Source organism: Selaginella moellendorffii, unplaced genomic scaffold (genome assembly GCF_000143415.4).
Source record: "Selaginella moellendorffii unplaced genomic scaffold, v1.0 SELMOscaffold_94, whole genome shotgun sequence".
In the NCBI taxonomy this organism is placed as follows: domain Eukaryota; kingdom Viridiplantae; phylum Streptophyta; class Lycopodiopsida; order Selaginellales; family Selaginellaceae; genus Selaginella; species Selaginella moellendorffii.
The window spans coordinates 338,876-363,497 of NW_003314355.1; the positions used below are offsets into that span (position 1 = coordinate 338,876).

Genomic DNA, 24,622 nt, shown 5'->3' on the forward strand with positions numbered 1-24,622 from the left:
GCCATTGCTTTTCCCTGTCCACCGTGCTCGCTACGGCGCGCTGCTAGCCATATCCCTGTTTATCCTGCCTGCCTTTATAGCCTAAACTATAGTCCCTCCTCCTCCTTCCTCCTTAGGTAGCTCCGAGAGACGCTAATTTGGTTGCTAAAAGAGAGCTTTTAAAAAGTTTAGCTGATAGATCCACATGAATGAACCTGAGTTTCTTATTACACGCCTCCCCCTCGGGTCTCCTCGTCGTCCGAGTCTCCCTTGTCCCGGAAACGCGGATTCTTTTCCTGTGCATGGACATCGTGTTAGTATATAACGCAAATCGGCTGGCGCGGAAAAACCAAAGAGTTTTTTTTTTTCTACCCGATTGTCCCTGTGACTGTAGCTCTTGACGCCATCCGCCGGCATTCGCTCGTCGTCCCTCCTCCGCTTGCGATCTGGGCATGACAGAGAAACTTAGTGCACCGATGGGAATGTTTGCAAAATGAGGAGCTTACCCCTGTTCCTGACACCACCACCATCTAAGCGAGCACAGGCAATGGAATCACCATCATCATTAGCACCCAGTAGAGCTTCACTTGAAAAGCACGAAAACACTCACAAGGATTCTTCACAATCGTTGACGACGTCGTTGCAAGGCCACCCGCTGAATAGTCGACTAAAGATCTACGACTCTCCAGCTCCTTTTGTACCAGCTTTCCATATCCTCCTCTGCGTGAGCTCGCTAGTTAAGGTCCGCGAATGCATGAGAAAAAATAAACGAGCAATGGAAAAGAAAGAAATGGATATCTGGATCATAGTCTGTGCGGTACTCATCCCGGACCTGAAAGGAAGAAAATGTGGAAGCCACTTAGAGAAGATGGCGTCAATCTCTTTTACCTGGCCGCCACTCCTTCCCCTTCCCCACTGTCGCCCATCCTCGAAACCCCAGTCGAAATCCACACGAATCGGCCTGTCGTCGAGAATGGTGCCGCTTATGTACTTGACAGAGTCCTGGGCATCGTCTCGAGTGTAAAATCTGCCAAGAACAAGAAGAAGATTCGTCAGTCGATCCAAGAAGAAAGAAGCAGCAAGACGGACATGATGAAGCAAAATCCACACGGCGTCTTGTTGTTCTTGTCCAGGCCCATGACGATCCGCTTGATCTCGCCGCAGCGCGAGAAGAGCTCGTACAGCTGCTCCTCGGTGGTGTAGAAGGAGAGATTTCCCACATAGACCGTGACCGAGGTCTGCAATGCCTCCTCATACTCCACCTGCGTGCCTGCGAATCGCCGATCCTTGTACGCCGATATTTCCTTCTTCTGCGCAGCTCGGGCAATCATCAGCAGCATTTCCATCCATCCAAGCGCCTTACCTTGAACAGGCTCGCCATCGCCCGACCTCGCGAAGCCCAAAAACCCTAAATGAGACAAGGGTTAGACTAAATAACGTTTAGACTTATTTCCAATTAGAGCTAATATAATATACAAAAGAATGAATGACAATAGCTTATTAGCTAGAGGAGCTGGCTGGCTATCTGGTGAGCATCACAAAACTGTCAAAGCCTCTGTGTTGGCCGGCGGTCCTTCGACATGGCCTTACTTTGGAGGAGCTATCCAAAACTCCCCCTCCTCCATCGCCCCCTCCCTCGTCATACTCTTCTTCCTCCAAGATGATCTCTTCCTCCTCTTCCTCCTCCTCCTCCTCCTCTTCTTCCTCCTCCCTGTAATCCATGTCGTCTTCGTGATCCTGGCGAAGACGCTGCCGCTGCCGCCGACCACTGTTGCCACCGTTGCTGCTACAGCGTTTCGTGCTCGTTGCCACCACCCGGCCACCATCGAGCAGGCGGATGTGCTCTTTGGTCTTGCCGACTTTCTTGCACGCCGGGCAGAAGAACTCGCCGCTCGGCCCGAGCTCGTCACGCAGGCAAGCATCACAGTCGCCGTCGTTGCTCTCCGGCTCTGGGAGGTTGATGCAGCTGAAGTGGTACCACTCGCCGCAGCGATCGCACCCGATCATAGCTCGAGCCTCGTCGTAAGGCCTTCGGCAGATGCAATACAGCACGCTCCTTGCTCGCAATGCCTGAAAAGCATTCATTCATCCCGCTTAGAGAACGAAAGAAATTCCATTCTTCATACCGTTAGCTCCTTCGTCACAGTCACACGCAGCCCGTCAGCTTTCGAGATGAGCCTCATCACATCCTCCAGGGGTGTAACTCCACCGTCTTCCACCACCTGTATAGCAACTTAATACTTGAAATTCAGTGGATGCTTCCACAGCTTACCTGTTTAACGCGATTGGCCCAGGCAGACGCCTCTGCTTCTCGGCTTCTTACGTCGAGCAGCAACCCGTCTTCCGTTGGGACGCTCATGGCTACTGCCTGCACAGGCTGCGGGTTACAATCTAATTAAGAACCAGTGACTTACTTCTTCTAAAGCCCGGCAAATGGAACGAAAACAAGGCTTTTCAACGCTGTCCAGCAACTTTTTGGTGCGTATGCGCCAAGCACGCACAGCAACCGCACGCTTCACTTCGGCACTTGCGTCATCGTACACTTGCATCATGCATGCTGCCTGCGACACACTTCCATCAGATCTTGAAAAAGTCGACGAGTCAGGCTTACCTTTAAGGCGGACCGAAGGACTTGAAGATCCACCTCTCGTCTGTCATTGGCTAGCATAGGTGTCACAGTTTTATGTACCCATTCCTGCCACGTAAAGACAGATTCCAAGATACTTTCAACCAAATCCTCCTCTTCCACCCTGTTACGTGCAAAAACCGGGTTGTGGTTACTTTCTAGAAGATAAAAACTATACCTGCAATGTAGTGCTTTAGCTGCATTTGCAAGCTCAACTAGCGAAGACAGTGTAGCCTTTTGTGTTGCACACATCTGAAAGTTGAGAATAAGATTTGGCCAGATCCAATCGGCAGATATACACTACCTTACTGGTCACGTCATCCTTTGAAAATACTGCCCCAGACGATATAGCTGTACAAAACGGACACACGTATTGCCTTTGATTTTGTGTTATTGTTTGAAACTGTGTAACGCCGACGCAACGCGCGTGAAACCTGCTCAACCAGTATGATTAGAATTCTAAACTCTTGAAGCAGTGAAAACTTACCTATCCCTACATTTGTCACAACTTAAAGAAGTGTTATCAGATTCATCTGCAGCTTCCTGGCATACGCAGGACCCTTTGATCTCTTTGTTGGACAGGCCAACAATCCGAAGAGCGTGATCTGCCGACCTTTTAAGCTGTCAACACACAGACATTGCATTAGTACATCCAAACGCCTATATGCAGAACTTCACCTGAAGAAGACCGTCCCTAAGGTTATTATGTGCCGTGCCTACAACTTCCTCGCACCGTACTAACCACGCTCCAACTCCTACTATTTCCGTATCTAACAAGTCTACCTCCATACTTTGAATTATACTCGCTTCCCCTGCTTCCTGGAATAATCAAGAACCGAAGTGAGTAGAAGGGAACGGTAAATAACTAGAAAAAATGTTTCCTTAATTTCTTTTACCTGGAGGGAAAGCAGCTCTGGCAAGGAAAGAGTGGAAGTTCCATTAAATACCTTTTGAACTTCCGACTGCCAGGCTCTGATAAACAACAGTTAAGTTTCCGTGAGCTTCACAACTTACAATCAGCGAGATATACCTGTGGTCTTCAAGAACTTGTTGAATTTGAGAAACTTCCGAACGAAAATCAATCTTTAATGCCTGCAAATTGCACATGTGAAACATTGTTAATGTAAATCCGAATAGCAAACCAACCTTCGACTCCAGAAGCAACTGCTCAATTAGAATGGGAGAGACTTTAGTTTCGAAGTCCTCAATCAACGAAGTTACTTTCGAATGCCAGGTCTTGGCACGGTTTTTAGCTCTTTCCAGATACTTAAACACAAAAGAGTCTCGTGTCACCAGAACCATTTTTTTGCCAGTCTCGAGCAGCACTTCAAGAGCCTACAAAACGAGCAATGTATCATTGTAAAACAGCAAACGTAGTAGTACCTGTATCGAAGGGCAACGCAAAAGCAGCTCCAGAGCTTTTAGAGTCCACTCTACAGCATCTACCAGATTTCGTACGTCGTCTAACTGTACAAGGACGACATTGTATGGTACACCTTGAGTTGCGATTTCGTGCAAACGGCATAACTGCATGCGAAGTTCCGCCATGTAGGAGGAGACCCGATCATTCGAGTCTAAGTCAACCGAAGTTCCGTTTCCAGTTAACAGCCCCCTCACGGGGTCCTGCACAATGGTTGCTTGATGGCTCCATTCTTCAAGATCTCGAAGGCAAGTTCGAAGGACTTTAAGCTCGGGAAGTAGGATAGGTGAGGAGTCCATCTCAGAGACTAGCTCCTGGAATAATAAAGAGTAAGTAGATGATAAACATGATAAGAGTATGCATGTACCTTTAGCGTACCGAGTTCGATGAGTTTCACAGTTTTCATAGAATCTTTCGTGCAAAGGTCTGCTAAATTGGATGCGCGGGGCAACCAAGAATCTGCTCGGTTGACTACATTCTTCACATCGGGAAGGCACGCTAAAGCTACATTTATAGTTTCGGATTCACTGCAAAACGAAGTGTGTCAATATAGCAGAAAGCCATAACAAGAAGGGCTCACCTAACAAGCTCAAGGAACACATCGTAAGTTGCACCCAGCCCCAGCGCTTCCCGGGCTTTTCCCTCCCAAGATAATGCTGCTCCCGTAATGCTGCGAACTTCTAAAAACAAGTCTTCATTCCTGGCACATGTATATGAAGCCAAAGCGTAAGAAATGTAAACAAAACGCATTAATGGTTTACCCATTCGCTTCTTCCGAAAGCTCGACCAGGACACTAGTCGGAGATCGGCAGCTTAAAGCCTACAAAGAGAAAACTGTCAGGGACGTCCAAGGAAAGAAAAAAAAAATTACGTTAGATGCTTTCTCCATCCAGGAAAATCTCTTTAGCTCCATTTTCACCGTGCTCAGTTCGTCCACTGGAAGAGTAAGTATAAGAGCTTTATAACAAAGACGAAGACAAAAACAAACCCTGAGCTCGCAAGGACTCGCTAGCTTCAACCAAATCCTTCAGAACTACGACTACAGAACCGTAGTCCCTTTGATCATGAAGTGTTTTTAGCGCGACTTGAGCGCGTTCAGACCAGGATCGAGCTTCCAAAAGATAATTACTGAGTATGTCAACTTGAGGTAGTCTAACTGGTAATCCACTTGCTTCGGACAGAATTTCTTCAAGCTCCTGTTTAGAAAGCTCAAATCAGAGAAAGCAAACATAAAGTAGCACCACAAACCTGAACAGGTGGATTGCATTCGAGCAACTCACTTGCATGTTGTTGCCAGCTTTCCGCCTTCTTAACCACCACGTCCAACAAACGCTTCTCGGGAACCATCACGGACAACTTTAAACCCTGCGTGCTGGTGATTACAATCGTGAACTCAAGAGAAAACATTGATACCTCAGATTGCAACTCAAGCAATTGACTTAAATCGGCTAGTTCTCGCTTCTGGCTTTCTTTTCCCGTAGAAAGGAGTCTCTGAACTCTCTCAGACCATAACTGAAGCACAAAACACAAAATGTCAAATCCAGCAGACAATCTACTGTCTGACCTGAGCAGTGGTAAGGATTTCCTGCATCTTCTGCGCCTCGGGAAAGTCGAAGGGCAGACGAAGAATTTCATGCTGAAGCTTCTGCAGCGATCGGACCTGTAACGGGAATGTTAAATGCTAGAAAAACACATAGACATTTGTCTAGTCACCCACGTCTGGCGAGGAAGACAACAAACGGATCCCAATTTGCTTTTGTAAGTTACATCCATCCCGCACAAAAGGCTGCACATACGTACATTTTTAGTTTGCCGAGTTGAAAGAAGGCGTACCTTGAGCTTTGAGGCATATGGTTCGACACAGGGTAAAGGATCTGCTGCCACCAAATCGCTCACCCGGGACAGCAGGACTCGAGCACTTTTGCTATCGTGAAGCCTCTCTTGCACAGCATTATAACATGCGGCAACGTCTTTTGCCCAGTTATACCTGAAAGCCAAAGTACTTTCCAGTCGGCGAACCTCGTCCATCTCATGCCCTGCCCACAAGAACTGCTCCGCTTGCCGCAGTAAATCCTCGACATCAGCTAACAAAGGGACCTTCGAGTTGGCAGAAGCAGCTCGGGAGATCCAATTGCTCGCAAGTTGCATCAAGGAAATATCATTCCTCTTGAGCTATAAAAACAAGTCAATGCACAAGCTCGAATGCCAGCCTTCTTGTACCTCTTTGCACTGGAGAATGTCGGTTTTATTGTCTTCCTTCACGTGGCAAATTTCTGATCCTATGTCGTCCAGCTCGGCCAAAGAAAGCCTATAAAGGAGGCACTTTTTGTCAGCGCTGCATTCGCAGAGTTGCTCCGCGTGCTGAAGCAAAAAACCAGAAATATTAGCTTTTGAGTGCTAAAAGTTCGTATTACTTACCTCCAGGCATACGGCATTTCCAGGACGACAAGAGCACACCACAGCCGAGAGATGTAAATAATAACGACATATGATGCATTCGGCATCCTGCACATCAAAATATAAGAAAGAGTCAAATATATTTCAGTGAACCAGACCTCTTCTTTGCCAACATTAGTGTACGCACGCGGTTGCATACGCGAACTTTTCACCATTCCACGTTGCCAAAGCTCTTCTCTTAGCTTGCGCTCTAAGGAAGTTATGCGTATCAATTCATTTTGCATCCAGGAGCAACCTTTTCCGGCCCCTTCGTTCTAGGACACAAACATTTAGGCTTCTATAGAACGCAAATAAAAACGCACTCACCTTGGCAACGACACAAAGGAGCTCCTCGTGTGAAAGAACAGCAGCTTTGTGAAAGAACCTATAGCGCTCGATGCTAAATCTTCCAAACGGAATCCAGTCCAGCGGAGCAAAATTGACAGCTTCTGCGCAATTGAATCCTGTAACGAAGGAGAAAGTCAGTACTACTTCTAGCAACAACAGTCTCACCATGATTAAATCCTCCGTGATAAGACCGTGGAAAGGTGATGACAAAATTTCCAGGCTCCTAAAACCAAGAAGGAATAAGAAAAAAGCCACTGGAAACACTAGCTTACCTGCAAAGTTGTGCACACAGGCACGCCTTTATCCCGTAAAACTGCTGGATTTAGCATCGTAACCAGTTGAAAGAGCAAGTCCGGCTGTGCATGAAATAAATCTGGGAACGTCGACCGCATAACCTGTGCAAGTGAAGAAAACGTTAATCTGCACAATCACACCCAAAAGGAAGACTCTACCTCTTCAAACGCGTCGTAAGCACTGCCAGGTACACTATACCAGCATTTAGGCTCTCCCCTGCAGGGAAGTAATCAGTACCCAGAGAACACAAAACCAGTTAGCATACCAGTGGAGGTAATTCACAGAGTAGAAACAATGATCTTCGTAATGCCAGCAGAACGAGGAGAAGAGCATTCCCACGTACAGCCATGGTACAATAACTCCTGGTATGTTCTCATTTACCAGCCGGAGCATTGATCCATTAAGCTTAGGAAAGTTATTTAGATTCCACGGGCTGTTTGCGTGCGCTTCCCACGAATCCTGCTTAGCCCACTTCGGAACAGCATCATTCGGACGAGGAAACCCACTTCCATACACAGACGTATCGAGGTCGCTTCCATAGAGCACTTCAACAGGTCCTGTGGATCTTTCGACTATCTCCCAGAACTGCTCTTCCACATCAGAGTAAGTCACGGGACGCCCGCCAAACCACTTCTTCTTGAACCGGTCACACATCCGTCGGAAAGAGTCCAGGGTGTGCCGATTGCCTTGAGAGAAGCCGAACGTTTCCTGTTCGGACGAAACGCAGTCGAGGCAGTACCACCTTCCAGAGGGCATTTCCGAGAGAGGAGGGGAGAGGCAATACATATGCCACGCTCGATCACAGAGGTCACAGTTGAGCATAAGCTGCTCATGCGCTCTGCTACGGCATTGCTCGCAAGACTGGTCCCCAAGCCTTTGCTGCATCGAGGCTTCATCTTCCGATTTAGTTCGCTTTGGCGGCTCCACCGAAGCACTCACTTCATCTTCAGCCAGCGACCTCTTCCTACCAATCTTCACGTCCACTGCATCACCAGTCCCGACGTTACCACTTGCTTCGGGCACTGCTTGTGGTGGCTGTTTCGCCAAGCCTTCTGCACGATGGCGCTCATATTCCAGCAGATGTTTCTCGTAAAGGTGGCACAGGTTCGCAGGAGCAGCAGTAGAAAACGAGGCGGGACTTACGTCCGGCTTCACCATCCGCAGCACTTCCCCCCACTTCCGCTGCTCCATAACCTTCTCATAGCCTCCATACCGCTTGACGCAGTTGTAAGCCTTACAGAGGTCAAGCTCTTCCCCGCAAAACTGAGGCCAGCTCTCGAGAACTCGCCCCTGTGACTCGAGAAACCTGTCGAACTCGAAGCGAAAGGTGTCTGGATTTAAGGCCGCCGACCTCTCTTGGAGCTGATGTATAGCCTGAAGCTTGGTCGGAAAGGAGAAGGACTGGAGATCTAGCGCAAACGGAGGATCCCAAAACTTTGGAGGAACTATCCTGCACAGGCCGTATGGCTCCGCCAAGTGACGAATCTGTGCGATGTACTCGAGAGGATCGCTAAACTCCTCCTCCGTCGGGTAAAACACCGGAGCCTCGGGGAGCCCAAGCCCAGAGCAGCCTTCTTTCTTGTTGTAACTCCTAGGAAACTCTTTTCTCCCTCTAGCCATAAAAGAAACCTCTACACACCGCTAAACGAGCCCAAATCCCTGCGTCAATCCCCTTCCTACCCTGAGATTTGCGAGGCTGGACCTCCCAGATCCATAGCTCTCGCTAGCTGCCGATTAAACCTCACAATCCTGCACCCATTCTCATCCAGCGGCGGAGAGATTTCTAAGCGAACTCCCGGCCGATCATCCCAGGGATCTAGAATCCACCTCTACTTCCTGCTGCCACCGACTTACCGGCGAATCGAATCGAGGCCTAGCACGATCACCGCGAGCTGATGCGCCGCATCCGGCCCCTGTCGAGCAGAACGGGAAACCCTAAGGTCGAAAGTCTCCACACAAAAAAAATAAAAATAAAAATCTAAGAAGAGGGGACGTCTATGATTCCAGAGAAGATACCGTCCACCGCTATGAAAGTCAATCACCCATTGACTGTGGTCAATCACACACTTGTTTGACTGTCCTCTCTTTTCTGTGAGGAGGAAAGAAAGCTTTGCAGCCACTGACGATGGCGAGCATCATCGCTACCACTTTGGATCAAGTTTACGAGCATGCTGGCGATGCCTGGAGTCGGAACAAAGCCGCGATGGAGCATTTCGTCCACGATTCGACACGCTAGCTCGATGTTTCGCTGCTTGCAGCACTGGCGGACGAGAAGAGCGTGAGTCACAGCGTCGGGCCAGCATTCTCTCCTCTCTCGCATCTCTCCCCAAAACTTCGCCACCGCCTCCTCCAATCTACCATCGCAGCACAAGCATCCCAGCAGCGCGTTGAACGACAGAGTGTCTGGAGCACACCCGCTGTGGAGAAGCTCGCCGAAAACTCGGTAGCCATCGCCCGATCGCGCTCGCCCAGCTCCAAAGTAGCCGTCGAGGAGCGTGTTGTAAGTCACCAGGTCGCATTCAATCCCTGCCACCTTCATGCTCCGGTGAACCTTTCCCGCGGCTTCCATCTCCCCGGACTTTGCCAAGGCATTGAGCACCATGTTGAAAGGGAGCGTCGTCCACGAGCACCCCTTGTTCTTGGTCATCTGCTCGACGAGCTCGAGAGCTTCGTGTGTCCGCCGCTGCTTGCACGACTCGGAGACGAGGATGGTAAACGTCACCGAGTCGGGATGGCAACCAAACCGGCTCATTTCTTGGAAGAGCTGCTTGCTTGCCTCAAACCGTCCGAGCTTGGCAAACTTGTCGATCACCACATTGTACATGAAGACGGTTGCCTGGCGTGCCGAGGCCGAGTCCCGGACAAGTGTCACGGCCCTGTCCACCTCTCCAGCTTTGCACAGTCCAGTGACCACCGTGTTGAGCGTCACACTGCAGCGGCACCGCCCCAGCCTCGCCATCTCCTTGAACAGCGACAAGGCTCCCTTGCTGTCCCCGGCCTTGAAGTGGCCATCGATGATCGTGTTGAAAGTGAACTCGTCCGGAGCGACCCCACACTCGTCTTCCATCCGCCTCACCAACGCGTCCGCCTCGCCAACTTTGTTTGCCTTGCACAACCCGTGGATCATGATGTTGAAAGTTCGCAAGTTTGGCTTGCTCCACCTCTGGCCGCCGCTCAGCATCCTCTCGAACAGCCTTGACGCATCATCGACCCTTCCTTCCTTCAGGTGGCCGCTTATCAGTGCCGTGAGAAGCACAACGTCTGGGACACATCCGACCGTGTCCATGACCTCGAGCACACTCTCGGCTTCGAGGGCCCGCTTGGCTTTGCACAAACCGTGCACGAGAAGCCCGAAAGTCAACTCGTTTGGTGAGCACTGGAGCCACACCATCTCGTCCACAATGTCCAGAGCTTCCTTGAACTTCCCAGCTTTGGACAGGGACTGGATCACGGTGTTGAAAGTGAAGATGTCCGGGACGCGCTTCTTGACTTTCATCTCTCGAAACAGCTCCACTGCCGCTTCGTTTCTGCCCCGCTTCACGCAAGCAGCGATGACAATGTTGTAGGACATGGAGCTGGGCAGCTTCATCTTTCGAAACACCGCCATGGCGTGGTCGTATTTTCCGACCTTGCACAGGCCACCAATGAGTGCCTCATAGAGTAGCTCGTGCCGCACCGGCGCTTCTCGGTCTCGCAGTGCCGCCGAGAGCTTCTGGCAAGCCTCTTGAATCCTCCCGGCCTTGCAAAGCCCGTGGAGAAGAATGTTGTACGTAAAAGCGTCGGCCTTAACGAAGCTCCGGCTCATCTTCTCGTACAGCTTCATGGCGTGCTCCACCTTGTTCACCTTGAACAGGCCATCGAGGAGGCTATTGCACGTCACAGTGTCGGGGTAAGGCCCTTTGTCCATCATACCATGGACGAGCTCCGCCGCATCGTCCACGAGACCACCCTTGCACAGCGAGTCCACCATGATGTTGCAAGTCCTGACATCCAGGCTTGCAATGCTTTGCATGGTCTTGAAGAGCTCCAGAGCTCGCTCCATGCTTCCCGCTCTGCAATGAGCCAGCACGAGGATCCGGTAGCTAATGTCGTCGGGATTGCATCCTTTGGCCCTCACGGTCTGGAAGAACTCGTAAGCGTCGTCGCACTTGCCGGCCAGCCGGAAGCCATTCAGGATAGAGTTGCAAGTCACCAGGTCCGAGTAGAAGCTACCGTCGGTGATGATATGCGCCACCCTGCAAACCTGGTCGGCGGTGGCGGCCCGGCACACGAACTCGAGCAGCGGGCGATTGAGGCCGAAGGAAGGAACTCTTCCAATCTCTATAGCGCTCTGGAAGAGCTCGAAGGCCTTGGTGGGATGTGCAGCGGCCATGAGGAGCCGGAAGGTGCCATCTTCCGGATAGCAGCCGTGGAGCATCATGAAGTGTAGAACTTGGCTTGCGAGCTCATACTCGCCGGCCTCGAGCAGCAATCCGAGGAAAGCGTTGCAAAGAGTGATGTTGGGCTTGAAAACTCTGGCCAGCCTCGTGAAAGCTTCCATCGCCCGCGCAGCGTTTCCAGCCCCCATGTAAGCACGAAGCAAAGAATCCACGAGGCTGGAGCCCGTGTTCCGGCACTTGAGGATCACTTGATCCAGCAGCCAATCCAGCAGCTGCCCGCGATCTCGATCAAGAGCCAAAACCTCCAGCATTGCCTCATAGGCGCCTGGCTCGTGCTGGAACCTCTCTTGCCGCTGTGCCCACTGGAAGAAGCAAGACAAGAGTCCCACATCGGTCGATCGCTGGAGCACCGAAGCCACTAGCTGAGGCCGCAAGTCGAGATTGAGGGACTTGAGCTCCGATCGCCATGCCGGGGATAATCCACCGCCACGGAAGAGAATGGAGCATACCTTGTCAATCTCATCCGTATCCTCCCTGTGATCCTGCGCGGCAGCGGCAGAGGAGCAGCACAAGGATCGCAGGCCGCATTGCCGCGGCTGGATCAGAATCGGCGTCGTCGTCCTCCACCGCCATAACAGACGACGCATCCATACACGAAGAACCCTAGGCTACTGGTGCCCTAGATTGTTAGCGAGAGGAGATTCATGGGAATTTTTGGGCGCGCCTTCCAGTACGTCTTGAATGAGCTCCTGGTAGAGCGGCTGTCCAATAGGTAAGGATCGATTGGAAGCTCGAGCTCGCTAAATCTCTCTTGCCCCATTCATCAGCGTCGCGTTCCAGAAATTTGCTGTGCGATCGTCCAAAGCCATGGAAGAATTGGCACAGAAAGGTCAAGCTCTAGCTAGCCTTGGCAGTATCCTCGCTCACAACCGATTTTTTCGCAGGCGCCCAAGGCAAAGACGCCATAGCTGAGAACTTGCGGAGCATCAAAAACGAGGTTTGCGAGCACAATGTGTCAAGGCATCGTTTTGATTCGCATTCTTGTTCTTCCAGGTGGAGAGAAGCCTCAAGGACAACGCAAGATAAGCTCTTAGTTTCAAAGATAAGCTAGGAGAGGAGAGTGTAAAAACCCTTCCACATCGAATAGAAAGAAAGCTCTTTCATGGCCACCGTGCTGGTGGATGCTCTCAAGAAGTGTGCCGATGTGGGCGAGTGCCGGAGAATCCACGCCTTGGCGGTGGAATCAGGGCAGGAATCCAATACGTTCGTGGCGAGCACGCTAGCGGTGGCGTATGCGCGGTGCGCGAGGATGGATGATGCGCGCAGGGTGTTTGAGGGAATGCCGCCCTCTCGCTCTAATCTGGTGCCTTGGACGGCGCTGGTACTGGGCCACGCGCAGGCGGGCGAGGGCGATTTGGCGCTGGAGCTCTTCCAGGCCATGCTCGCCGAGGGCTGCCGCCCGGATTCGCGAGCGATGGTGGCGGCGCTCAAGGCTTGCGCGAGCTGCGCGAGTAGAGAGCTCGGTATCAAGACGAAGCTGGAGGTGCTGGAGAAGGGCATGGCGATCCACGCGCACTGGGAGGAGTTCCATCCTTGGAATGTGTTCGTGGCGACGTGCTTGGTGGATTTGTATGCCAAGTGTGGGAGCATGGCCGATGCGAGCAGAGTTTTCGAGGCGATGCCATCGCCCTCGCGCACGGTCGTGTCGTGGACGGCACTGATCGCGGGCTACGCGGACAATGGCCAGCCCATGGCGGCGCTAGAGCTCTTCCAGCGGATGCTACGCACCACTTGCGCTCCAAACGAGCTCACATTCGCGGCCGCGCTCAAGGCTTGCTCGTGTTGGCATAGCGATTGGAATTGGAAGCTGGAAACCGGCATGGCGATCCACAGCCTCGCTCGAGCTCGCGGCTGCGACACTCACGCCAGCGTCGCCGCCACCCTTGTCAAGCTCTACGCGACGTGTGGTAGAGTCTGTGAAGCCTACCACGCGCACAGCCATGGTGGCGCCGCCACCCCCGCATCGTGGACTGCGCTGGTACGTGGTTGCGTGGACAGCGGCCACTGGGAACTTGCTCTAGACTTCTTCGTTGATTCGATGCATCGTGCTCAAACACTCACTGGGGCGATCGTCGTCGCGGCGTTGCTAGCATGCTCTGCCATCGCGGCCCAAGAACAAGGCGCCGCCACCATTGGAGATGGAAGTAGCGTGAAAATGGTGTCGCTGGAGAGAGGAATGGCGATCCATGCTGCTGCTGCCGCGGCTCCTAGATTCGAGTGGGACATATACGTGGACAACAGCTTGATCGAGATGTATCTCAAATGCGGGAGCTTGGCCGACTCTCTTGCGGTCTATACCCGGATGAAAGCTCGCGACTCCGTGACGCTCACTTGCCTTGTTCTTGGCTGTGTGGAGAATGCCCAAGGAGAGCTCGCCATGGAGATCTTGAGGAGCCAACTTCGGGATCTAGGAAGGCCAGACGCCCAAACTTTGGTGGCGGCACTCAAGGCTTGCGGGAGTGTGGGAGCTTTGAAAGACGGAAAGGCCATCCACGGCGAGCTGTGCCGGTTTGGATGGGAGACGAGCACGCCGGCGCTGGTGACTTGCTTGGTGAGTTTCTACGCGGGGTGTGGAGGATCCGGCATGGCCGACGCACAGCTCGTGTTTGATTCCGGAACTCGGCCGGGGCTCATCACTTGGAACGCTCTCGTCGCCGGCTATGGCTGCCAAGGTGAGGCGGTGCGAGGCTTGGAGATGTTCTGGTTGATGGTGGAGCAAGGAGTTGTGCCGGATGGTGCCACCTTTGTTTCACTGCTGGCGGCGTGTAACCATGCCGGGCTTGTGGACGAGTGTGATCGGCTATGGAGTGTGATGGTATTCCGGTTTGGAATCCGGCCAAGCATGAACCACTACCAGTGCGTGACAAACGCTCTCAATCGGGCAAGCAAAGCCATGCAATGAGACGTAGGTGGCGCAAAAAGGTATGCTTGTGTTTATAAACAGGATTTTATTTCTCTACATTAGGGTTCGGGGATGCAACGACGAGACGATGATCCGCTTGGCATGTTCAAGAATTGGAAGCCAGATCGAGTCCACAAAGCGGTGATGGAGAATTCCAGGATCAGGGTGGGTGCTGCAGCGACTCAAGGTGCAAAACGTCGAATGGAAGATGTTTACACTGTGATCCCCGACCTAGACGCCAAGAGCTCCTTCGTTGCGGTCTATGATGGCCACGGCGGCTGCGCGGCGGCGCGCTTCTGCGCCCAGAATCTCCACAGGCACCTCGTCGCCAATCCACACTACCAAAAGGGCGACTTTGCTTCTGGATTCCGCCAGGTTTTCCTCGAGATGGACGAGAAGATGCAAACCAAGGCAGGAATCCAGGAGCTGGAGAGACTCGAGCGCGAGAACACATCACCTTTGTATTCCTGGAACAGTATCACGGGAACGTCGCCTGGGTCTCACGGGACGACCGCAGTGGCCGTCTTGATCCGCGATGATAGGCTCGTTATCGCTCACGCCGGCGATAGCTATTGCATGATCTGGCGAGACAACAAGGCGGTGCCAGTGACTATCGATCACAATGTCCAGTCGCGGCTGGACGATGCCGAGCGCGCGAGCAAGGCTGGTGCGGTCGTCATGAAGAACAAGTGGATCCAGCTGAATGGTGTGAGCGTCGGGGGCGAGGTCGGCGCCATTGGACTCCAGGTGACGCGATCTCTGGGGGATTTTCGATGGAAGAGCAACGCTGGTTTGGGACGCGACGAGCAGGCGGTAGTGGCTCTGCCCGACGTTGTGGAAATTGATCTCCGGGATGGGGGCTGCGAGTTTTTGGTGCTAGCGTCGGATGGTGTGCCCCGGGATTGCGTCGAGAGCATTTGTCCCAGTGTCCACGATTGGCTGGTTGAGCAAGAAGAATCTAGGCACGGTGGTGATGGGCAGGCTATGCAGCTCGCTTTCTTTTGTGATAGCATGCAAGCCATGAGCGTCGAAGACAATAAGACGGTGGTCGTGGTGCAGCTCAAGCGTCCTCACGGCTAGATTTCATCGTGTTTAAAGATTCTAACATGGGGTTTTGCATTAAATATAATTAAATAATAAAAAGTAATATTGATTTTATTTTATTTAAATTTAAAATTGTGAGGAATAGAAATATGGCTATATATATAATTATAAACATAATGGAATTTTGATTATATACACTACCTTTATTTTGTTAAGCCACTCCATACTGATTTTAAAACATAAAATATATAAAAAGGAGGCACATACTAAAAAAAGATTGTTTTTTTCTAATTGTAAGTGGATATAGGAATAAATATATTAATTAGGGTTTAGACCCCTACTTATATACAAGAATGTAAATTCAATCCCAAATAGGCATAATCTTCATACATATCAGAATTTGAATCATAATCACAATTGGCATCAAAGCTCTCAATCATCACCATTAGTCTTTGGATCGCTTCTTTGCATTTAGAGAATTTGTCATCGTCCATAAGGCATCTAGCCAAGAACCCTAAAACAAGAGAATGACAATCTTTAGGGTTTAAAGGATTAGGGTTAGCTAATTTGCATGAAAAAAGCTACTATTGCAGTGGTGGCTGAAGTTAAGGCTGACATTCTATATGGAATCAAAGCTTGCGAGGGTAAAAGCATTGTGGAGAGGCTCATTAGGCCACAGGATTTGATTGAGCCTTTACCAAGAGCACATCTGGATACACCAACACTTGGGACTGCAGCCTTCACTGCGAAGTTTACCTGTAGCTCATAGCTGGAGGTCGAAAACTACCCTGGCACAAATCTCTGTCCGCGGAGTTTGCTGGCGCAGCTCTATGCCAGGGACCTCCGTTTGCATAGTAGTATTTTGGGCAGATTTAGCTCAAGCAGCTTTCTGGATATGTCTGAGTATTCATCCCACCGAGCTGGTGAAAATGATAGAGCAGAGAACCGAACCCCAGTGGACAATTATGTGCAGACTTGTTGGCCACGATTCAAAGTTGAGCATGATGATAGAGATAGAGCCCGAGATGTTAATGGTACCATTGAGCGGGCTGCAGTGACTGGCCACCCAACTTCCCCGGAAAGCAGAATTGGACCCTCAACTAAGCGTGTAAGAGATAATGCTAGTGACTATGAACAGCAGCATGGCTCCATCCCAAGGAAACAGTATGATGTAACTAGGCCGTCCTTATTTCAATTAACTATTAACTCTTTCCAATTAATTAGGCCGTCCATTTTGGCTTTAAAAGTTGTTAAACCATCTCAACAAGTGATGTTGCAAGAAGCTATTGCAATTGTAATGGCACCTCAAGATCCTTCCAGGTATACTCCGTCTCCTGTTTGTATCTTTTCCTTTGTCTGAACGTGGACGCTCCACAGGAATTTCAGAATTTTCCGTTTAACAGATCCTGGCACAATGAATGTTATCCAACAATGTCCTAAGCGTCATGAAGGCACCAGCGACAAGTGCAGTCACGTATATCTGGATCCGAAAATTAATTTTCAAGTCGATTTGAGATAACACCTTGTCACATAGATTTGCAGCATACTACACTGTACTGTGTAATTTTATTGCAGCATTACCAAGATCCTCTAGCATTGGAAGACTCCTAACATCATCTCTCAGCATTGGAAGGATTTATGGATTTCTGGATAAGTCCTTTGTATTCTCCACATTAGAAATACATTTCAAAACACTTACTTTATAGCAGCATTAGCAGCTTTGTACAAGCACATTGGACGGCTGAGATTCAATAAACAGAAGGCGTGCCATGGTATTTCAAGAGTGTCTCTTTCAGTTTCACTCAATTGCGACTGATAGGGTGAGCAAGATGGTAAGAATGCTGGCTGGTCTGCTCTTGGTGCTTTCAGTGATGGCAGCTCTTGCTGCGGATCACGTCGTGAATCTCACGCCCGAGAACTTTATGGAACTGGTAGGGCAGGATCGAGGAGCTCTTGTCGAGTTCTTCATTAACAGGTAGCTCCCCCATTCAATTGTCACAACCTGATCGATTGGTTTGTTCCGACTTCCGAGTTGCGCAGTTGTGGAGCTTGTAAGAAGCTTGATCCTGAATATGAGAAGGTTGGTTTGGCATTCAGGAAAGTCAAGAAAACCGTGCTGATAGCCCATGTAAGAACCGCAGTGTCGAGTTCTTTATGATGGCTCATTCCGATTCACAGGTGAATTGCGAATACCATCCTCTAGTGTGTGGGTATTGTAACATCAGCAACTACCCAACAATCGAGTGGTTCCCAAAAGGATCAATGACTGCCAAAATGTAAGTTCCTGCTGGTACAGACGATTTTCAAGTAGCTCTGAGGTTACCATGGTTGTGTTGTCTAGTTATTCCGGAACTCCAACTAGCAGAGGCCTGAGGAAGTTCGTAAATGCAGAAGTGAAAAACCACAACAAGAAGGATTTGTATTGAATTCCCACCAAGTTCATAAACCCCAAACAAGAATATCCATACTTATCCTTGAACATTTCTATCTTTTAATCAAACAGTTGACAATTAACAAGGATCACAAGCCATATATTATAGTACTATAATTAGTGTACTACCTAACTAAGGTAATACGTGTAATATATATGTATTTATAAACCTTATCCTCCCCTCTAGAAGATGACAATAAGTCAAGTGGAATATTTAGAGCTTCCACTTAGCGATGATAAATTACTATAAAAATCTGAAGTTCTTACAAAACCACTAAATTATTGACACTTATGATTGAAACAAAACTTAAAGCCATAGCATAAGCATTAATCGATTACAAAATCTTGATGCACCACTTGTAACTCCATATGCAATTGCCTCTTTGCTCATGAGGGTTGGGGCTTCTGACTTCTCTCTCTATGTCCCTACAAGTAGAAGTGTATCACACTTTTGTAAATTGAATGATAACCAGTGTAGCATAGATGGCTAATTTTGTTAGTTATTTCCTTGTTAGCAACAGCTGAAAGGTGTTTGAATTGGTGCTGCATCCATGTTAGACAAAAAGGTTACCCTAACTCATTTAAGTTAATGCATTTTTCACATAGTGTGAAGAATTTTTTCTAAAGTTATTTCTTTGGTGGTGTTTTAAACTAAAGTATGCATTAATGAAGACTTCGATCTTCCCTAAGGGGGGCAAGTGTCACGAATATGACTTCGGGTATAAAAACATAGTTATCAACCAGTCCTTATAGACACTCTCTCCTTACTGCCACAACGACAGAAGGTTGGTATTGCTGGTTTCTTTTATGGTCTCCACCCAAGTTGAGAAATTGATCAACACATATGCACTTAGACTGGAAGGGCACTAAAAAAAGAAATCATAAATTGTCAATAAGTAAGCATACTTAACATAGTGATGAGAAACTCATATTGTTGGCTTGCACTTATTAGTATTGGGAACCCCCACGATATTGAGATTAGTCCCTCAATATTCGCTAAATACCTTGTGTATCAAACACCCTTGCTATCATGCCGTTTATGTTAGTCTCACTTTGGTCTTAAATACTATTTATGAAAAGTATCTAAATTTGCTTATTTGGCATGTCTATAGAATGTAAAGATTGTCTTAAACACAATGGTGTTCGTCCTATGTCTAAATTCACAATCTAGAGACATTCTATATTTATTAAATTTCAAACTTGTCCCAGATACTAACTCCTAGTACTAAGGGAAACTTAGGGTGGAAGCCCAAAGTGTGTGTTCCTCGGGGGGGGGGGGGGCGGCGAGGTGGGGGGAGGTAGGGGGTTTTGAATATATAGTATGAATAGTGGGTAGGTCAGGTATGGCTGACCAACTTGAAGTATAGTAGGGATAGTAAGGTCTAATAACCAATTTTATAGGAACCTTTCAACAGTGCACCTGAACTAACTTGAGGTTGAAATTAAAGCTTAAGGGCTTAGATAAAAGTGAGCATGGACTCAAGTGGTGCAAAAGGGGCCACCCAAGGAAATGCTTAAGAGCAACTCCCACTCCCAACAAAGAAACCGACTATGGTACTTTTGGCTTATGTGAAGTGGTGTCTTAGTTGAGTATTCTGCAACTCATTGGTCCTCGCCCTTTCTAAAGGCTTGGGCCTTCTCTTCCGAATGGAAGTGGGGGGTACCCATACTAGGCCGTTAGGCCATAATGTTTCCTTTGGTGTCCCGAAGCAAGTGTTGCATCTAAAGCTTAGGATTTAAAGGGTTTTATGACCAAGTTTTGTTGTACCAAGGGATGTTAAGAACTTAGAGGCTTAATGTGTTTAATTATTTGTGCCTACGGGGAGTGTAGCCAAACTTTAAATTCAATATAATCCAGAGAGGAGGATTGGAAGAAAATTTAGAAATCCGTGGATAGATAGCTAATGCTCTATTGTTTATGCAATGAGTTGCTAAAACCAAATAAAACCAAGTAGAAGCTAGCACAATAAAATAGAACTTTGGCGAGAGAACTTAATTAATGCCAAGGCCGTGGTGATTGAATAAATAAAGTAAGTTAACAAATTGAAAAGGAAAAATTTATAGCTTACACTAGTACCACTTATAAATCCTTCAATGCCTCTTCTTAATATTCCTTTAGATCCCAGCCCATCAACTAAAAAACTCTTAGTGCTTTCCATCCTTTTGAGAGGAAGGGATGATATGAACTCTAAATATATAGTTATGATGTTATATATTAATATTAACATAGTGGGATTTTAATAGCCGTTAGATTGGTTTCAATCTAGACCACTCACTCTTGTATATAAATTATAGTTTTTGGGCTAATTGATATGTATATTTCTATATTCCATTTCCATATTCCATGCACTCATAGTTTTAATTTTGCATAACCATGTAATGCATGGAAAAGAAATCAAGTATAAATTTTTTATGTTTTGTATACCAATCTAGTTTTGACATAATTTTCTAGTAAAACAGTGGTAAAATAAATTATTATAAGTAAATTTATTTAAAATGGAATGTTAATATTCTTTTATCCTAAAGTTTATTGCATTGATGCCACCATATTGAAAAGTTAATATTCTATAGTGGCTTGAAATCACTAAAATCAATTATTTAGATTACTTTGTTAATATTTTTACTTCCATTTCAACTTGATAAAAAATTCTTGCTGAATTTATTATATTTAACTAATGTTTTTAAAAAATTCATTAAATTTGTTTTAACTTATTAAATAAAATTTGTTTTCTATAATTTTTTTGGCAATTGACAGATTACATTTTAAAATACCTTCTTATTAGTGGGTCCAACAATTAACATACATTTAGATCAAGCTATACCCCACATAAATGAGCTTATCAAATTAATTAATAATTAATCAACCAATAGAGCATATTCTTAGATGCGGTGTTTAGTGAAGAACATCCACAGCAATTAGGTAAAACCCGTTTTATACCCTTAAGAAAGCGCACCCTAGTTGTTCTTGTGAATCAATCCAATGGAGAGTGAAAGGAATGGAGCTGCTCCTGCCGTAGCAACTGCCGGATCTGGCGCAATTGAATGATCTGTGAGATTGAGGGTTTCCCGATCGGGGCAAAATGCCGCAGCCAGACGCGCTCGACGCGCTGGACCTAGTCGAGCAGGGTTTAGGTGCCAGGAATTCGCCGCTGGAGCAGCAGTCGGCCCATCATCACCAGCAGCATTCGTCCAAGAGCGTCAAGATCGATAGGTTCCTGTGGTTGCGCCGGATCTTCCTCCTGGCTCTCATTTTCACCGCCTCCTTGTCAATGTTGGTGGCCCTCTTGTTCTCGCTAGCCCGAGTCAACAGCACCAGCCTTGGTCGTGGCGGCGGCGGCGGCTGGGAATTCATCGAAATCTCGCGAGAGCAGCAGCAGCAGCTCTTGAATCTCAGATTCCCCAGGAACATCGACGAGCTGCGATCGCTCCGGGAGGCCTTGGGGAATTACCAGCAGCAGCACCGCCAACTTATCAAGCTCGGCATCATTTGCCTCTACTTGTTCCTCCAGGCATTCATGCTCCCCGGCTCCATCTTCCTCAACATTCTCGCTGGATCGTTTTATAGTTTCTTCGAAGCTCTGTTCCTTGTCACGGTAAAGGATCGATCAAAACCGTTTTTTTTTTCTTGGACCTTGACGAGTGAGATGTTTCCAGGTTTTGGCGACTCTAGGATCTTCGCTGTGCTACATGCTGTCGCGCTTTATTCTCAAGGACATTGTTTACTACTACTTCCCGGAACGTTGCGATCGCCTCGCCAAGGAGGTCCACTCTCACCGCCACAACTTACTGAATTACGTGCTTTTTCTCCGGATCACCCCGCTGCTTCCAAACTGGTTCATCAATGTCGCGTCTCCGCTGGCTGCTGTGCCTTTCAGGTGATTTGATCTGGAGAACTTTGGAGGAGCTCTCTCTGATAGTATGATCATTGTGGTGGCAGGGAGTTTTTTCTTGGGACCTTTGTCGGTGTCATCCCGGCGGGCGTGGTGGCTGTCAAGGCGGGCAGAATTTTGTCGCAGCTCAATTCCCTCAACGATCTCTACGACTCGCGCACCCTGGCTGCGCTCTTCTTTCTCGCTTTTCTCGTCATCCTCCCCGTGGTTTTCAAGCGCAGGGAGCTCCGAAACGCCGCCAAGGCAACTTAATTCTTTCTCTACACTGACACTATACATCTATCGATCGCACTGTTCTTAGTAGGAAGAACGCGACGTGGATATGAGCGAGACACTAAACTACACTTCCCAAGCGAGTAACGTTTTTCCTTTTCTCTTTTCTCGTACTAACGCAGCTCGTTCAATCTGTGTTGGTAAGTTTGATCTTACGACAGAGATTCGTGTTTACGCGACTTGACCTTGATACAGGATCCTATACTTTCGCATCCAGAAATTTTCGATATGCTGTGACGAGTAGCAGCTCCACAGGACAGGCCTGTGGAACTCAGTGTTCATGGCGATTTGAAGCCATCGCGTGCCATGGTTACAAGCGAAGAGCAGAGTTGCAATCCGCTGTGATCATTCCGTCCCAGGAAATAAAGTCTGTTGCCACGGAACTTCGCGCGCATAGTTTTCTTGTCACATTGTACGTGACGCGAGCTATTAGAATGTCATAGGCAGCAGTGCAGGAAACGAGGTCCCCTTTCCTATAGCATGATGGTTCCAGTATTATCGTCCTTGCCTCACTCAAGTCCTTTGACTTGACGGGCGTATGCTGACAAGAGCACAGACCAGGAAACAAGATCCGTTTCTGTGAACAAGTCGAAGCTCTCCTTCGCTGCTTCTGGAGGTCATTTCTGTCTGTAAACCGCAAGAATGTATTCCATGAACAAGACTGTCCTGGGGCATCGAATCAAACGGCCTCAACAAGATGCCTTGTGCTCGAAGAAGAATGTTCAAAGAAACGACGCTCGACTGTGGCATCGCGCGAAAAGAATTCCCGTGCCTGGTCGAGCTGATGTTCCAGGAGAAGACGTGGCGTCGCATACATCTGTGGATGAGAACATTCTGGACGAATCTTCCCGATCGACAGATGCTCGGGAGTTGCCGATGAATGTCACCCTGCTGCCGTGATGGAGCTGCGGTAGCTTGCCCAGCGCATCTTCCACATCCTCTATCGATTGGGCATCCAACCCCAGGAGCAGGAGAAGAAATCGTTTTGAAGGCCTGCGTACATTTCCATGCAAGGAACCAGAGCTAAAAAGAATGTCTTGCAGGCTTGCCCTCTTCTCTTCTTCGTGAGTATATTGTGCTGTGACTGGCGGGAGAATAAGACGGAGAATAAGATCGACAAGGAGGCAGGCAAACCCTCGCAAAATGGAGAAGGGAAGAGGCAAGGCCGATGGAAGTACTAGGTGCTTGTACAAGGTATTGAGGGATTCATTGCTGCTTGCGACTGCTTGTGATCGTTTGTGGGTAGATCCTCGGAGTGGAATACGTAGCATCGACCAAGGAGATCAGAAAGGCATACATTAAGCACACACTGGAGCTGCATCCCAACAAGAATCCGGAAGACAAGGTTTAGATTCTCATCTAGCATTTCTTTTTGAAACTGAGCTCTTGTTTCCCTCGCAGGACACCATGAAGAAGTTACATGACGCTTTTGTGATCTTGGGAGATCCTCAGAAGAGAGCACTCTATGATGGAATGGGTTGTGTTGTAAGTTCTTTTTTATTCTTTTGTTTCTTTTCTCTCTTTGGTTATTCATCCTTGTTTTTTTTTCCCTAGGAATCAGGAGATTGTCGCGCATCACCGTATGACTGTTGTAGGAGAAGAAATGAGGTAAGTGATAGCTTTATAATCATCATACTTCTTACAATAATTTTTTTTTATAGCATGTTACTCTCGACAACATCGAAAGTTTTTGTGAGCACCATAGAGGTTCAGAGGCCGAGGTTAAAGATCTCAAAGGTCTCTATATGAAACATGGAGGCAATATGGACAAGTAAGTGAACAATTTCCATGCATACTTCAAATGTTTTGATGCAGAGTGTTTGCTAACCTCATGTGCTCGGAGCCAAGGGAGGATTCTCATCGTTTTATGGAAGTGCTATAATCATACATTTAATCCTAAAGCTTACTTCCTTCGTTTAAATTAGGCGCAAAGTAATATCGGACTTGGGCAAATCAATTCCAGTAAACTTAGATTGAAGCCTTTATAGCAAGTGCCTCGATATTTGTTTAAAGATGTAATACATTTTTAGGTGTGATAGTTTTTCAATGTTGACGAGCTTTCGTAACTTCAAAGACATCACCCTTGTATCAACGAAGTGATTGTCAAACTTGACGGTGTCTTGTCTCTGCGCGTTGCCTTTGAGAGGGCAGTGTGCTCGAGGCTGCGAAGGAGAGCCTGGTCGATGCTGTGATCTGGTTGTCTCTGTTGGCCAGGGGTCGCAGTCACGCTGTCTCGACGACCAATACGAACTTCCATCCAGTTTAATTCCTACCAATACGAACTTCCATCCAGTCTAATTCCTGCCACACAGGCAACCTTCTCGTCAATGACTTCGAAGCCACGAGGTTGGGATTGGGGTTCAAAGTAGATGGAAGCATCACATCCCTGCAAACATTCGTCTTGTCAAAACATGGAACAGAGGAACAAGACGCTGGGAACCAGTCAAAGACGCTAGAAAAGAATGGGAAAAACTTACCAGAACGAAACAATCGTAGAGAACGTTTGAAGCTGTACAGCCTGCTGCAAAACATTTTTCACT

At 48.2% G+C, this 24,622-nt stretch overlaps 7 protein-coding genes across 10 annotated transcripts; 4 read left to right on the forward strand and 3 right to left on the reverse strand.

The window, feature by feature from the left end:
- Positions 1–30: 30 nt before the first annotated feature.
- On the reverse strand, positions 31–1,403 carry LOC9630281 (nuclear cap-binding protein subunit 2). Of its 3 annotated transcripts, none has more exons than XM_024662899.1 (9): positions 1,343–1,403; positions 1,069–1,289; positions 868–1,006; positions 778–811; positions 590–703; positions 486–509; positions 352–425; positions 195–275; positions 31–144 (listed from the first exon to the last, which is right to left on the reverse strand). In XM_024662899.1, the coding sequence occupies exons 1-8, from the start codon at positions 1,358–1,360 to the stop codon at positions 207–209; spliced, it is 693 nt and encodes a 230-aa protein (XP_024518667.1). In that variant the 5' UTR covers positions 1,361–1,403; the 3' UTR covers positions 31–144; positions 195–206. The 3 variants fall into 3 exon arrangements, with proteins under 3 accessions (XP_024518667.1, XP_024518668.1, XP_002989180.2); XM_024662900.1 differs by having other exon boundaries at positions 62–155; XM_002989134.2 differs by having other exon boundaries at positions 137–275.
- Positions 1,404–1,406: 3 nt separating this feature from the next.
- LOC9630282 (lysine-specific demethylase 5D) lies at positions 1,407–9,052 on the reverse strand. The gene is made up of 31 exons (XM_002989135.2): positions 7,369–9,052; positions 7,262–7,319; positions 7,082–7,204; positions 6,975–7,032; positions 6,789–6,925; positions 6,581–6,736; positions 6,444–6,530; positions 6,246–6,386; positions 5,859–6,197; positions 5,743–5,811; positions 5,590–5,685; positions 5,439–5,537; positions 5,274–5,390; positions 5,014–5,221; positions 4,897–4,961; positions 4,787–4,845; positions 4,606–4,725; positions 4,393–4,552; positions 3,989–4,339; positions 3,752–3,940; positions 3,636–3,697; positions 3,502–3,577; positions 3,284–3,424; positions 3,093–3,226; positions 2,910–3,039; positions 2,784–2,857; positions 2,591–2,729; positions 2,394–2,540; positions 2,252–2,347; positions 2,106–2,201; positions 1,407–2,049 (listed from the first exon to the last, which is right to left on the reverse strand). The coding sequence occupies exons 1-31, from the start codon at positions 8,721–8,723 to the stop codon at positions 1,501–1,503; spliced, it is 5,631 nt and encodes a 1,876-aa protein (XP_002989181.2). The 5' UTR covers positions 8,724–9,052; the 3' UTR covers positions 1,407–1,500.
- A 69-nt stretch (positions 9,053–9,121) lies between these two features.
- Positions 9,122–12,236, reverse strand: LOC9630283 (pentatricopeptide repeat-containing protein At1g62670, mitochondrial). The gene has a single exon (XM_024662897.1). It carries the CDS (start codon positions 12,127–12,129, stop codon positions 9,163–9,165), a length of 2,967 nt encoding a protein of 988 aa, XP_024518665.1. The 5' UTR covers positions 12,130–12,236; the 3' UTR covers positions 9,122–9,162.
- Positions 12,237–12,644: 408 nt separating this feature from the next.
- LOC9630284 (pentatricopeptide repeat-containing protein At2g03380, mitochondrial) lies at positions 12,645–14,444 on the forward strand. Its single transcript, XM_002989100.2, has one exon. It carries the CDS (start codon positions 12,645–12,647, stop codon positions 14,442–14,444), a length of 1,800 nt encoding a protein of 599 aa, XP_002989146.2.
- Positions 14,445–14,498: 54 nt separating this feature from the next.
- On the forward strand, positions 14,499–15,524 carry LOC9629828 (probable protein phosphatase 2C 21). The gene has a single exon (XM_002989101.2). The coding sequence runs from the start codon at positions 14,517–14,519 to the stop codon at positions 15,522–15,524; it is 1,008 nt and encodes a 335-aa protein (XP_002989147.2). The 5' UTR covers positions 14,499–14,516.
- A 5,340-nt stretch (positions 15,525–20,864) lies between these two features.
- On the forward strand, positions 20,865–22,476 carry LOC9629830 (transmembrane protein 41B). Of its 2 annotated transcripts, XR_002990750.1 has the most exons (4): positions 20,865–21,512; positions 21,574–21,794; positions 21,857–22,222; positions 22,278–22,476. XR_002990750.1 is itself a non-coding variant. In XM_024662962.1 (3 exons), exons 1-3 carry the CDS (start codon positions 21,000–21,002, stop codon positions 22,059–22,061), a joined length of 939 nt encoding a protein of 312 aa, XP_024518730.1. In that variant the 5' UTR covers positions 20,865–20,999; the 3' UTR covers positions 22,062–22,476. The 2 variants fall into 2 exon arrangements, 1 of the variants encoding a protein (XP_024518730.1); XM_024662962.1 differs by having other exon boundaries at positions 21,857–22,476.
- A 1,019-nt stretch (positions 22,477–23,495) lies between these two features.
- On the forward strand, positions 23,496–24,092 carry LOC9629831 (chaperone protein dnaJ 6). The gene is made up of 4 exons (XM_024662953.1): positions 23,496–23,567; positions 23,637–23,690; positions 23,744–23,853; positions 23,898–24,092. Exons 1-4 carry the CDS (start codon positions 23,556–23,558, stop codon positions 23,962–23,964), a joined length of 243 nt encoding a protein of 80 aa, XP_024518721.1. The 5' UTR covers positions 23,496–23,555; the 3' UTR covers positions 23,965–24,092.
- Positions 24,093–24,622: the final 530 nt, after the last annotated feature.

Bases quoted from the DNA above. Each gene is read 5' to 3' on its own strand.
- LOC9629828 (XM_002989101.2), top strand. From the start codon at position 14,517: ATGCAACGACGAGACGATGATCCGCTTGGCATGTTCAAGAATTGGAAG.
- LOC9630281 (XM_024662899.1), bottom strand. The intron at 812-867 runs GTAAAAGAGATT...TCTTCCTTTCAG, and splicing joins GGGGAAGGAGTGGCGGCCAG to GTCCGGGATGAGTACCGCAC. The intron at 426-485 runs GTAAGCTCCTCA...TGTCATGCCCAG, and splicing joins TGGTGGTGTCAGGAACAGGG to ATCGCAAGCGGAGGAGGGAC.
- LOC9630282 (XM_002989135.2), bottom strand. From the start codon at position 8,723: ATGGCTAGAGGGAGAAAAGAGTTTCCTAGGAGTTACAACAAGAAAGAA. The intron at 5,812-5,858 runs GTACGCCTTCTT...ACGTATGTGCAG, and splicing joins CATATGCCTCAAAGCTCAAG to CCTTTTGTGCGGGATGGATG. The intron at 3,698-3,751 runs GTTGGTTTGCTA...TGCAATTTGCAG, and splicing joins AGTTGCTTCTGGAGTCGAAG to GCATTAAAGATTGATTTTCG.
- LOC9629831 (XM_024662953.1), top strand. The intron at 23,691-23,743 runs GTAAGTGATAGC...TTTTTTTTATAG, and splicing joins GTTGTAGGAGAAGAAATGAG to CATGTTACTCTCGACAACAT. The intron at 23,854-23,897 runs GTAAGTGAACAA...GTTTTGATGCAG, and splicing joins CATGGAGGCAATATGGACAA to AGTGTTTGCTAACCTCATGT.
- LOC9629830 (XM_024662962.1), top strand. From the start codon at position 21,000: ATGCCGCAGCCAGACGCGCTCGACGCGCTGGACCTAGTCGAGCAGGGT. The intron at 21,513-21,573 runs GTAAAGGATCGA...AGATGTTTCCAG, and splicing joins AAGCTCTGTTCCTTGTCACG to GTTTTGGCGACTCTAGGATC. The intron at 21,795-21,856 runs GTGATTTGATCT...TTGTGGTGGCAG, and splicing joins CTGGCTGCTGTGCCTTTCAG to GGAGTTTTTTCTTGGGACCT.
- LOC9630284 (XM_002989100.2), top strand. From the start codon at position 12,645: ATGGCCACCGTGCTGGTGGATGCTCTCAAGAAGTGTGCCGATGTGGGC.
- LOC9630283 (XM_024662897.1), bottom strand. From the start codon at position 12,129: ATGCGTCGTCTGTTATGGCGGTGGAGGACGACGACGCCGATTCTGATC.